General features: G+C 41.8%; 1 protein-coding gene across 3 annotated transcripts in view; it reads right to left on the bottom strand.

Moving 5' to 3' along the window:
• LOC124615537 (protein O-mannosyltransferase 1) overlaps positions 1–13,922 on the bottom strand; it is a 160,969-nt gene that overhangs the window by 111,274 nt on the left and 35,773 nt on the right. For all 3 annotated transcript variants that reach the window (XR_006979799.1, XM_047143502.1, XM_047143501.1), the window contains one exon: positions 11,858–12,034. Coding sequence is in view for 2 of the 3 variants with exons in the window: in XM_047143502.1 (XP_046999458.1) it covers positions 11,858–12,034 (177 nt within the window). In the remaining variant the exon portion in view is untranslated. The remainder of the gene's footprint in view (positions 1–11,857; positions 12,035–13,922) is intronic.

The raw sequence follows: 13,922 nt of genomic DNA, 5'->3' as shown, positions 1-13,922 counted from the left end.
AGTGATTTTGGCTTTCTCTGGTTTCTCTTCCATTTCTCAATTTTGTACAGTTTATATTGGGTGTAGTGTCATCAGCACATATGTTGCTCTGTGTAACAGTTCGTATCAAAAAACAGTCTTCGAGTGTTCCAGTTCTGTCGTGAGACTTTTCAGGTCAGAGAGGATAAATGCTCTGTGAATCGAGGTTTGAAGCATCCGACTCCTCTGTGCCATGTGGTGGCAGCTGTTGGCACCAAAATAGCCAGAATGCATCTTTTCCCAGTATAGGCTGTGCCCCAGAGTGCCCTTTCTAGTAAGACATCTTGTCACTCTGATTTCCATGGTAAAATTGACATTAAATGTACGGAACTGAGATACACAAGAAATATTTCTGCATTTTTTCTTACATGTGGACATATAAAATGTTCTCCATTCCCATAATCCTCCTTGCCTCCACCTTCGATAGCTCCCTGCACCACACTGATCTCCATCCTTCCACCACTACCCATTTTCACTCACCATACACCCTCTTCCCCACAATCTCTCCTTCCTGTGTTTTATCACCACCCTTCCTGACCCACTCCTTGTCACTGTTATTCTCATCATGCAATACACAAAATCAATGGTGCTGCTGCCAATGACATATTTTCATCCCATACCCCTACTGCCTCTCCCTCCCATATTCCTATCACATAAACCTGCTACCTCCTAGCCACCACTATCAGTCATCCTTCTTCAACCCTCCCTACCACTTCCCCTGCTTCTCCTCTCACAGAAAGTGTGTGAGTGTATGTACTCTAGTCTGAAAAAGAATTCATCCAAAAGCTAGCAAAATTTTCAGTTTTGTTTCTGCCTGTCGACAATGCAACGTGGCTATTATCCAGTGAATGTTACTTTTATTCCTAATTGATTTATATCTACTTTCCATTACCATATGAACTTTTAGTTCTAAAAGCTAGGATTACTGTTTATGAGGGTATAGAATTCTGTGTAATAAGATTTGGCGATTTCCCCTTATAAGAAGTACAATGCTTTCTGTACCCACGTCCTCTTATAAAGAGCGTTCCAGGAGGAATGGTCAATATTCAGAAAGATGGGTGGAATGATCATATGAAGAAAAAAAGTGAAGTAGACGTGGGCTCTAAAATACATACCTTAAGAGCTATGAGCACTTCTTCACCTTCCCTACTGTAAACAAATCTCTTCTATTGCAAAGCCCCAGATTTTGGGAGAAGGTAGTATGGACCACAACATGAAAAAAATTTCTACAAACTGGGCTCAAAAATGCCTACCTTGAAGCTGAGTGGAAGAGATGTGTGTCACAGAAGCAAACATGAACAAGTGCTCATGCCTCCTAATTTAGGGCTCATGTTTACTGGACATTTTTTTCTCGTTTTGGTCCATACTACCACCACTCAAAACACGGGAAGTAGAGAATTTGCAGTAAAAGGGATTTGTTTCACAGTACTGAAGATGGAGAAGTGCACATAGCTCTTAAGTTATGGATTTTAGATCCCATATTTACTAGATCTTTTTGCTTCAAGTGATCCTTCATATAATATTCCTGAATATTGACAATTTCTCCTGGGACACACCATGTAAATGAGAAACCCTGCCTCCTGGGACACACCATGTAAATCAGAAACCCTGCAGTTTATCAACATTATGGCACATAGGTCACTGTTTTTCACACAGTGTTATGTTTAGCACATACATTTAGTTTGTGTTGGATTATCATCTGAGGCACTCCTTAGGCAGCATGCAAAGTTCATTAGCAGCTGCCTTCATGTTGGATCAAGTACATCAAGGAACTCCCAACACCACTTGGAATCTGAGTCTCAGAGAAGGCACTGTTGAAGGCCATCAACAAAATCAAGAAAACTTTCACAGAAAAACATGATGGTCATTGTCCGAGTATTACACGTTGCTCTGATACACCCACTGGAACAGTACTCGGTATCAATTCACGTAATTAATGTACACTGTTATCTAATCCTGTCGATAATTATTTAGAGTACACTGGAGACGAGTAGATAATAATAATAATAATAATAATATCTTTTTAAATTAGAAGCTCAATCCCCAATTCTTTAGTTATTTTTATTAAAGTACAAATATTATACGTTTTCCAGTTCTTTCTTATAATTTTTTTCTACCTCCCTCAGCTCCATAATCTTTTTCCAAACTTAAAATTCCCAAACTTAACATTTCTACTGGATCTTTTCTATTACCATTCATTTATAAGACTACAATTTTGCTTGCCTCATGGTCTTATTTTTTAAAATTAAGGAAGGTTAAAATAAAACATTGATGAGGGTAGTTACACATATGCATAGCATTGTAAGTATTTACTGGCAAATGAAGAATGTAGGAAGACATTAACTGTATGTTAAAGTGTTAAAGGATTTGTGTAGGAGGGAAATGTAAAAACATACCAGCTGATGTAAAGCACTGGTATAAGTGACACAAAAGCACTGAAAGCAGAGTTGTGTACACAGAAGCATGAAATCCAAGTAATAACATGCACAGATAAAAGAAAGAACTATGAATGAATGAAGTTCCAAGGAGGCAGATAGTATAAACGGATCACCTTGACAGAGTGGTTGAAGGAAGTACAATTATTAGCCTTACTGGCCAAAATGAATTACTGACCAAAATGAATTAAAATATGGAGTTCCATTATACTCCCAGTATAACGTTATTTTCCCTCTTCTAACAAACATCCACGTGGATAAGTATAAGAATGAGTCATATCACACCTTGAAAAATGGCACATATGATCAACGAGCACTTGATTAATCTTAATAATGGAAATAAAAAACAAATAAAATCTTTTAATAATGTATGAAAAGATAGATTGCTATCTACTGTGAAGATGAGACGTTAAAATCACACACAGGCACAATTAAAAGACACTTACACAAAGCATTCGGCCACAGCTTCATCAGAAAAAGCGGAACACACACCAGACATTCGCACAAGCAAGCACATCTCAGAATTTGAAGTTATTTTGACTATTTTTCGACCGTGACTGTCTCAAGAAATATGTAAAGTTTTTTTAAAAAATTACCACTGCCAATCATGTTTGTGACTGGTAGCGGCAATTTTAAAAAACTTTGCAAGCACATCTCAGACACACATGACTGCTAACTCCAGCCAGAACAGAAAACGTTGGATGGAAGCAGCAATCTAGAGGGATTGGGGAAGGGATGGGAGTGTAATGGTGGAGGGAGGGAAGAGTGCTGTCTGGTGGAGTGTGCAGGGACTAGAATGCCAAAAGGTGCAGTCAGGAGGTTGTGGGGTAAGGAAGTGGGTAATCAGAGCCCTGGCCATGGACATGGTTCAGTTGTCCCAGTACGAGTGGTACTGGGTGACAAAGAGGACACTCCTTTGTGGCTGGTTCTTGGGAGAGGTGGGAGGATATGAGGTATGAGGGAAAATGGCATTGGAGATCAGTTTGTGGACTAGGCCTGAGGGACAGTGCCTGTCTGTGAAGGCTTTGGTGAGGCTTTCAGCATATTGGGCAAGGGAGTTCTTGTCACTGCAGATATGCAGTCCCCAGGTGGCCAGGCAGTGTGGGAGAAATTCCTTATTATGAAAGGGATGACAGCTGTCAAAATGTCGGTACTATTGTTGTTTGGTAGATTTAATGTGTGCAGAGTTGTAGATGGTGTCATCAGAGAGGAAGTGCTCAACATCTAGGAAAGTCGCACGCTTGGTTGGAGAGGACCAGGTTAAGGGGCATGATAGAAAGTGTTCAGGTTGTGAAGGAATGAAGATAGGATGTCTTGGTTCTGGGTCTAGATCTCGAAGATATCATCAATGAACCTGAACAAGACTAGGGGTTTGATATTTGGGGAGGCTAGGAAGGTCTCCTCTAGATGGCTCACATACAGGTTGGCGAAGGAAAGTGCTATGCAGATGCCCATGACTATGCTGCGGATTTGTTCATATACTTTCCCATCAAAGGAGAAGTAGTTGTGGGTTAGGATAGAGTTAGGTGTATGAGGAACGAGGTAGTGGGTTTGAAGTCTAAAGGACATTGGGAAAGGTAGTTCAATAGAACATCAACAAAAGCAAAACGAGGATAATGGAATGTAGTCGAATTAAGTCGGGTGATGCTGAGGGAATTAGATTAAGTAGTATAGGAGTTTTGCTATTTGGGGAGCAAAATAACTGGTGATGGTCGAAGTAGAGAGAATATAAAATGTAGACTGGCAATGGCAAGAAGCATTTCTGAAGAATATAAATTTGTTAACATCGAGTATAGATTTAAGTGTCAGGAAGTCGTTTCTGAAAGTATTCGTATGGAGTGTAGCCATGTATGGAAGTGAAACATGGACGATAAATATTTTGGACAAGAAGAGAATAGAAGCTTTCGAAATGTGGTGCTACAGAAGAATGCTGAAGATTCGATGGGTAGATCACATAACTAATGAAGAGGTATTGAATAGAATTGGGGAGAAGAGGAGTTTGTGGCACAACTTGACAAGAGGAAGGGACCGGTTGGTAGGACATGTTCTGAGGCATCAAGGGGTCACAAATTTAGCATTGGAGGGCAGCGTGGAGGGTAAAAATCGTAGAGGGAGACCAAGAGATCAATACACTGAGCAGATTCGTAAGGATGTAGGTTGCAATAAGTACTGGGAGATGAAGAAGCTTGCACAGGATAGAGTAGCATGGAGAGCTGCATCAAACCAGTCTCAGGACTGAAGACCAGAACAACAACAACAGTTCAATAGCAGTCAACCATGGAGTGATGGGTGTAGGTGTATAGGGAGTTGGCGACAATAATGACAAGTAGGAATCCAGGAGGTAAAGGGGTTTGGATGGTGCAGAGCAGTTGAAGGAAGTGGTTGATATCTTTGACGTGGGAGGTTAGATATTGAGCAATTGGATGGAAGTGTTGGTCAATGAGGGTCGAAATTCTTTCAGTGAAAGCACAATAAGCTGTGAAAATGGGGCATCCAGGATTGTTAGGTTTATGGATTTTGGGAAGGATGCAGAAGATTTGTGTGCAGGATATCATAGGGTGCAGACAGAAATGGATTCAGGGGAGAGGTTCAGAGAAGGGCCTAAGGTTTTAGGCAGGGATTGGAGATAGTGTCGGACATCTGGAATGGGATCACTCTTTTCTGTTATCCAGCTCCTCTCATAACCATCACACCTATTTTGCCCATTTCCGTGTCATTCCCGTTACCTTTACACCATTCCTGCCACATTGGACCCCTGATCTATCTTTCTGAACCAGTTCATCACAGCATTCCTTTCCCTGACTAAAACACAGTCCCACATCCAATTTCTTAAATGCTTCGTAAACCTTGGAATCCCCCTGAACAGCCTAACCATAAAAACTCCTTTCTCTGGATCTCACTCTTTCTTTAACAGTAAAGTTCACCTTTCCAGATTCCACCAGTCCCTGGCCCTCACAAACCTGGTACTGCCAAAACACATCTCCATTGTACAGGCATTCCAGAACCACATCTGATCACTCTGCAAGATACTGCTACATTGCAATCCCTGCTTCATACATCACATCTCCATAATTGAACTCCTTGCTCTGCAGAACCTGGAGAAGCATTCCAGACACCACCTCCAGAAGTTATCCAATCTGCTGACATCCTACTGCCACCTCAGGGAACTACTATCTAACCCTGGGGTACATGGAAGGGGCCTCCTCAAAGATAGCAACAAAGGGATAAATACAACATGACATGTCATCATCAGCAATCGGGCGTACCCTGGGCAACACTGGAAGTAATTCCAGTGGCAGATCCTTCCACCACCAGAACATTACACCAGATTATAAATCAAAAAGGCTTTTTTCAAAGCCAGCTGTTACAATAATCTCCATAAATATAGAAGTAATAACAGTAGAGAAAGAATTATTACTGTCCAATATGTGTAAGACAAAGAACTGTGATCTCCTGCTCATCCAGGAAACTCATAGAGGTTCGAATGACAGAAGGCCGAGGATACATGGAATGACATTAATCACTGAGAGACCCAGCGAACAGTATGTCAGTGCAATAATTGCTAAATCAGGCCTCAACATCCCATTTGCAGAATTAACAGTAGATAATGACACAGAAATACTGGCTATAGCAACAGTAACATCAGTGTACAAACCACCAAACAATGTATTCCGTTTCAAAGAAACTGATAATTTCAATTTACAACCAGTGAAGTTGGTCATGGGAGATTTTAACTGCTACAGTGTATCATGGGGCTACAGAGAAACAGACCAAAGTGGAGAAGACCTTGAAAACTGGGTAGGAAGTACAGGCCTGAAGTTAATACATGACCCAAAGCTACCATACTCCTTCAGGAGTGGAAGGTGGGGCCATGGATATAACCCAGATAATATCTTTATACAAGTGAAAATGTTGCCCATCAAGTGAAGAAAGAAATGGGGGATCCAATTCCATGGACACAACACTGAGCAATTATTTGCATTATAGATGCAGTCATCAAACCCAGCTATACCCCCTTCAAGTGAAGATTTAACTTTAAATGAACACAATGGGATCAATTTACTGAAGAACTTGATTCCAAAATCTTTGAACTAGATCCTTCTCCAGAGAAATATGATAGCTTTATAAAGTTGGTGAAAGCTGTCTCTTGTAGGTATATACCCCGCGGATGTAGAACAACTTACATATCAGGAATAGACAAAGATACAAAAACACTTATGAATAAATATGAACACTTTTTTGAAGATGACCCATTTGCTGAAGAAATAATACAGATTGGTGAAGAACTTATACTAGACATATAAGCTAGAAGGAAAGAAAAATGGTGCAATCTTATGACGCAGCTCGATATGTAACAAAATAGTAGAAAGACATGGCAATTGCTGAAGAACCTTGGAAACGATCCAACAGCTATTCCCTCAACCATCTCCCATATAACACCTAATCAGATAGCACATCAGTTACTGCTGAATGGCAAAGTTAGTAAAAAATCGGTAACTCCAAAGACCAAAGAATTACTCCGGAGAATAACTATATTGGCACACCATTCTCATTGGAAGAATTAGAAACCACAATATGCTCAATGAAGAACAATAAAGCTGGGGGTTAGATGACTTGAGGACGGAACAGATAAAAATGTTTGGACCAGCAACCAAGAAGTGGATTATAGATATGATGAATACCTGTGCTCAAAATTGCAAATCGCAAAGATCTGGAGAAAAACCAAAGTTGTCGCCCTACTGAAACCGGGGAAACAGCCAACAGATGCCAAAAAGTTCCTACCCATATCACTCTTATGTCATCTATACAAAGTTTTAGAGAGAATGATCCTCAATTGAATCTCGGACCAAGTTGATCAAACACTGATCAGAGAACAATCTGGGTTCCACCCCGAAAGGTCGTGTTGTGGACAGATCTTGAACCTGACACAACACATAGAAGATGGATATGAACATAGGCAGATCACCGGCGTTGCCTTTGTGGATCTTACTGCTGCATATGACACCATTAATCACAGAAAAATGTTAACAAAGATCTATGCAATCACGAAAGACTTCCACCTAACACAGTTTATAAGATGCCTGCTACAAAACATACATTTCTTTGTTACTGTTACTCTACAAAATAAAGAGGAGCCTGTGGAGGGCACAGAGAAATGGTATCCCCCATGGAAGTGTGCTAGACCCATTGCTGTTTAATATTTACACTAATGACCAGCCAGTTAATCCTGTCACAAGATCTTTCATTTATGCAGATGACACAGCACTTGCCGTGCAAGGTAGAACTTTTGAGGAGGTGGGAGAAAAACTCACAATAAGCCTTGAGGCATTATCTACCTACTACGATAGCAACTACTTGAAGCCAAACCCTTCCAAAACACAAGTGTGTGCATTCCACTTAGGGAACAGAGAGGCATGGAGGAAACTGAGAATAACCTGGAGAGGTCAACAGCTGACCCACTGTGACACCCCAAAGTACCTCGGAGTGAAGTTGGACTGGTCCCTCACCTTCAAGGACCATTGTACAGATACAAAAATTAAAGTCAGTGCGAGGAACAACATTATCAGGAAACTGACCGGCAAGAACTGGGGAGCACACCCCACAGGTCCTCTGCATATCTGCCCTCGCTTTGTGCTTCTCCGCTGCTGAATATGCAGCACCTGTATGGCAGAACTCCAGCCATGCCAAACAGGTAAATATTGCCCTAAATGAAAAAGGACAAATTGTAACCGGCCGCTAGCGGGCAACCTCTGCTGACAAAATCTACCACCACATTGGCGTAGTACCTCCAGACATCCAAAGCCGAACAGCAGCTGAATTGAAAAGAAAGAAGCAGGAGATGGATCAGACACACCCCCCGTTTGGATGCGAAAATCAAACACCAAGACTCAAGTCGAGAAAAAGTTTCTCCGGACAATGCAACCAATCCAGACATCACCTGCAGAGCATAGGATACAACTCTGGCGTAGCTCATCATCAGAGAAATACATGACATGGAAGGTACTCAACAGACTGAGAACTGGAGTATCTCGGTGTAAGGAGAACATGAAGAAATGAGGATACATCTCAGGGGACGAACTATGTGAGTGTGGTGAACCTCATGACCACCAGCACCTACTCAACTGCAGAAACTGTCAGAACCTGTGTCCATGGACAATCTGATTATCGAAAATTATTAGGCAGTCTGTGCAGCGGAATTCTGGGCAGCACATGAAATATAAATATGCACATATTCTCTGTAATACTTGTAATATATATGTATGGCATGCTATGTATGATAAATTATATTTAATATGTTATGTTCTGGACACTTACAAAGAAATAAATCCAACCCTTATCCTACCCACAGTGATCCTCCTCATCCATCCCTCAAAGCACCTAAGCCCTGCCAATGTGACCTTTTAAATTTACCACATCCCCCAAAACTCCCTACCAACACTACACCAAATCCAGAGCCAAAACCTTCCCACCAAAACCCTCAGCTACATAGAAGTTTCAGTCCTATCCAAAGGCCTCACCTTTAGCCCTGCACTCAAATTTCACCATGCTGGACTTACCATAGACCTACTCTCATTCTCCTGATCCCCGCAATGGAAACACTTCTTTGCCACAAATCTCTCCAACCGAAATGAACCACTAAACCCTTCCCCTCCCAGTTCACACCACCATCCAACCGTAATATCTCCTCCCCCCCCCCCCCCCCAGCACATCTAAACATCTGCTGATCACCTTCTAGCAATTCCTAGCTTCACCACCCTTACCCAGGTCTCTTCCTCAGAATGACAACCTATCCATGCAAGAAGAATAGCCATACATAACCTCACAACAAATCCTAAGTTAATCATCCTACCCGCAGACAAAGGTTCCACCACTATTGTTAGGAATTGCAGTGATTACCTGGCAAAGGGCCTCTGTCAATTATCCGACTCCTCCACCTATAAACTCTGCCAGAGTGATCCCATCCCAGAAGTCCAACACAACCTCCAATCCCTGTTTAAAGCCTTAGGCTCTTCTTAGAACCTCTCCCCTGAATCCATTTCCCTCCTCACCCCTTTGACACACCGCAAACCACCTTCCACATGCTTGCTAACATCCACAAACCCAAAACTCCCGGACATCCCACTGAAAGAATTATGGCTCTCGTTCACCAACACCTCCAACCAATTGCCCATATTCTAGCCTCCCATGTCAAAGATACCAACCATTTCCTTCAAAGGCTCTCCATTCCCCCCCCCCCCCCCCTTTTACCTCCTGGATCCCTACTCGCCACTGCTCTGCTGCTACCTCCCTATACACCAACATCCCTTGTGCCCATGGTCTTACTGCTGCCCATGTCCTTCAGACTCCAAACCCACTGCCTCATTCCTCATATACCTTACTAACTTCATCCTAAACCACAACTAGTTCTGCTTTGAAGGAGAAGTACATAAACAAATCTGTGGCATAGCCATGGGCACATGCATGGTTCCCTCCTATGTCAACCGGTTTATGGGCCATCTAGAGGAGACCTTCCTTGCCTCCCAAAACACCAAACCCCTAGTCTGATTCAGGTTCATCAATGATACCTACAAGATCTGGACTCAGAACCAAGACATTCTATCTGCATTCCTTCACAACCTCAACACCTACTCTCCCATCTGCTTCACATTGTCCTCTTCAATCCAGTGTGCCACCTTCCTGGATGTTGATCACCTCTGCTCTGATGGTTCCACCCCCGCACCTCCATCAACACTAAATCCATGTACCACCAACAGCACATGCATTTTGACAGCTGTCATCCCTTTCATACTAAAAAATCCCTCCCATACAGGCTGGCCACCTAGGGATTGTGTATCTGCAGTGATAAAAACTCCCTTGCCCAGTATGTTGTGGTTCTAACCAAAGCCTTTACAGACAGGCACTATCCCCCTGGCCTAGTCCACAAACAGATCTCCCATGCCATTTTCCCTGACACCATCTATCCTCCCCACCACTCCCAAGAACCAGTCACAAAGGAGTGCCCCCTTTGTCACCCAATACCACTCATACTGGGACAACTGAACCATGTCCATGGCCAGGGCTCTGATTATCTATCATCACACCCTGAAATGAGGGACATCTTACCCGAGATCTTTCCCATCCCTCACAATGGTGTCCCGTCAGCCACCCAACAACCACAACATCCTACTCCACCCCTATACCACTCCCAATAACAAGCCTTTGCCACAAAGATCATATACATGTGAAAGACCCAGGAAAAACACCTGCCCAATCAACTCACCAAGCACTTCCTTTCCCAGTCCTGTCACATGTTTATCCTACCCTGTCACTGGCCGGGTCACCTATGAAAGCAGCCACAAAATCTACCAGCTCTGCTACAGTCATTGCAGGGGTCTTTATATTAGTATGACTACCAAGCAGCTGTCCTACTGGATGAACGCACACAGCCAAACTGTAGCCAAGAGCAAAGTAGAAGACATTGTGGCACAACATACAGCTGAACAATACACTTGATTTCAATGGCTACTTCACTAGCCGAGCCGCCTGGATCCTCCCCTCCATCACCAGCTTTTCTGAAATGCACAGATAGATGGGAGTTATCATTAACACACATTCTCTGCTTCTGTAATTATTTTGGCCTCAACCTAAAGTAACATACTGTTCCCGCACTCTCCACCCAACAGTTTCCATCCCCAGTGACCTATCACTTCCTCCTCTTTCTTGTCTCCCACCCTATTTGTTTGCCGACATCTGCCAATGGACCGCCCACATTTTCCCAGCCCCCTCCTTTTTCGCTACATTTTGCCCACCTTCCTGCCCAACAACCTCCTGATGCTGCACTTGTTGGGATTCTAGTCCCTGCAGTGTGCAGGGACTGCACCAGACAGCACTCTTCTCTCCCTCCACCCTTACACTGCCATCCCTTCCCCAATCCCATGGGATGGTTGAATTCTGGTCCAAGCTGCTGGAGCTGGCAGGCATGTGTGCATGAGGTGTGCTTGCTTATGTGAATGAATGGTGTGTGTTCCTCTTTTTCTGATGAAGGCTGTGGTCAAAAGCTTCATGTAAGTGTATTATAAATGTGCCTGTCTGCCACTTAACATATCATCTTTACAGCGAGTAGCAATCTATCTTTGCCTACACTGTTCATATTCCTACCAGGAGTTTCCATCGTTTAAATAAAAAAAAATTTAAGGCAACTCAGATAACAATGATAATTGTGATTGTGATGAAAATACGGACATTTTCTCATGTTGACAATGAGCTATTCCATTTCAGTTAAGCTGTCTTAATAATACACAATTAAATTCTGCACTACACATATTACTTTTTAGAAATGTGAAGCCAACAAGAATAATTTGAAAGCTACATAATACTTACTGAATAACTATATTACTACATTAAATGTTGTTTCACCAACTTACCACACAACAGCAAAAAGCCGGCTAATGCTGCAGTCCAATGAGACACACCCATTTCAATCATCAGGTGGTACACGACAGGCATGAGGAGACTGCCACACAATGCAGGTACAAATCTCAGTGCAAATAAAGGTACTGAATCCTCATATTCTCGCCCAATACGATCAAACTTAAAGTTTCCTAATGGAAGAGAAATAACATCCATCGATTTAAACCATTCATGTTTAACAATTACAATATTAAATCAATATTTCTTAGTACATACAAGTCCTGCTTCTTCATACAAGGAAAATCTGTATGAGCTGCTATCACAGATTTCACACAGCTAGTCTGGAGCGAATGAATTGGCAGATCTGGTGGCTACATTTATTTCATCTTTGTATAAGTATGTTAACAAAATGTTATGGCAGAATGTAATTAATATAGGAGCTAAGGTAACAGCTAATTGAATAGTAGAGGTGTTAGTCATCCACCCACCTACTCACACACGAAAATGTACAGCCACAGTGTGTATTCATCAGGCACAATGTAGTTGTACTGGTGTGTAGAGAAGAGAAAGACGAGGACAGACCCTGAGTATACTATAGTAGGGTTAGAAAACAATAATGAAGGAAAACAGCACTAGGTTATGAGATGGAAGAAAAGCCTTTAGGCAAAATCAATCAATCAAAAATCCAAGATGGAATAATGACAATATTATGAAAGGACAGACTACTACTCACCATGCAGTGGATATGCTGAGTTACAGACAGAGACAACAAAAGACTACTAAACACGCAAGCTTTCGGCCACAAGACCTTCTTATGAAATAGACAACATGCACACACACATTCATGAGACACAGCTCAAACATACATGATCACTGTTGCTGGCTGCTGAGGCCACTCTGGCCTCAGCAGCTGGAGACAGCAGTAATGTGTGTGTGTGTGAGCTGTTTTTGTGTGAATGTGTGTGCGTATGTTGTCAATATCAGAAGAAGGCCTTCTGGCCAAAAGCTTACATGTTTAGTAGTCTTTTTGCTGTGCCAGTCTGCAACTCGATACCTCTGCTTTATGGTGAGTAGCAATCTATCCTTTTTGTAATACTGTCGTGGATAACAAGTTTGTCACAATAGACAAAATTTTGGTTTTGGAAAAATTCACTTCGAGTGTAAATAAAATTTAACTGCTATGACAAACTCCTGTCCATGACTATATAAAAAAAGCAATCGAAATATATCCCGGTAAGCATAGTGATAATTTTAACAGAAAAGAAGAAGCCACAAAACTCAATGATATATGGACAGTGTCTCTGCAGAATCGATAAATACATTTTTATCCTTGACAGGTGACAATCAACAGTTAAGCTTTGTCTCTGACAAAGATTATCGCTGCTTATATATGGACATTTGATCATGCCTACTTGCACAGTATTTATGTCACTCTTGGACGTCCAACTTGTCACTTGGCAAGACTTATCATCGCCAAGAGCACCTCCGAAGATGTTCAGTTCGTCTGCGGACAAATTGTCAGGAACTGAAAAGTCCCTTCAACCATGGCCACACAGCCCAGAAGACTCATCAGTGCATCATGAAAGCCTTCATTGTATGACTAAAAATTATATTTCAACATTATTTTTCATTGTGCCTGCCTGTGACTCAGTGCCTTCTCTATGTGGTGAGTGGCAATCTATCCTTCCCATATTGTAGGTATGCAATCTGATCTTTCTAAAACCGAGATTAACATAAAAAATCTCCTGGCTAAAATAAATTTGCCGTAAGACATTGATCACATGGTTCTTTGCAAGACTTTTCAGCGACAAACTTTTTAAAAGTATTATACAGTTGTAGTAGGTGTGAGATACAGCTCAATGCAAAGTTAAGTTAACAATAATAAATGTTTACGAAGTGTGACCAATAAGAAACAGGAATTTTTTCATTTCATAGGCTTTACACATCCGATTTTTGAAACATTTTTAACTTGTTGGCACACATGTTCCTGATGTACACTACTACCATTAAAATTGCTACACCAAGAAGAAAAGCAGATGATAAACGGGTATTCATTGGACAAATATATTATACTAGAAC

Source organism: Schistocerca americana, chromosome 5 (genome assembly GCF_021461395.2).
Source record: "Schistocerca americana isolate TAMUIC-IGC-003095 chromosome 5, iqSchAmer2.1, whole genome shotgun sequence".
NCBI classification, from domain to species: domain Eukaryota; kingdom Metazoa; phylum Arthropoda; class Insecta; order Orthoptera; family Acrididae; genus Schistocerca; species Schistocerca americana.
The sequence above is the reverse complement of the archived record's forward strand: the minus strand, read 5'-3'. Positions and strand labels throughout refer to the sequence as shown.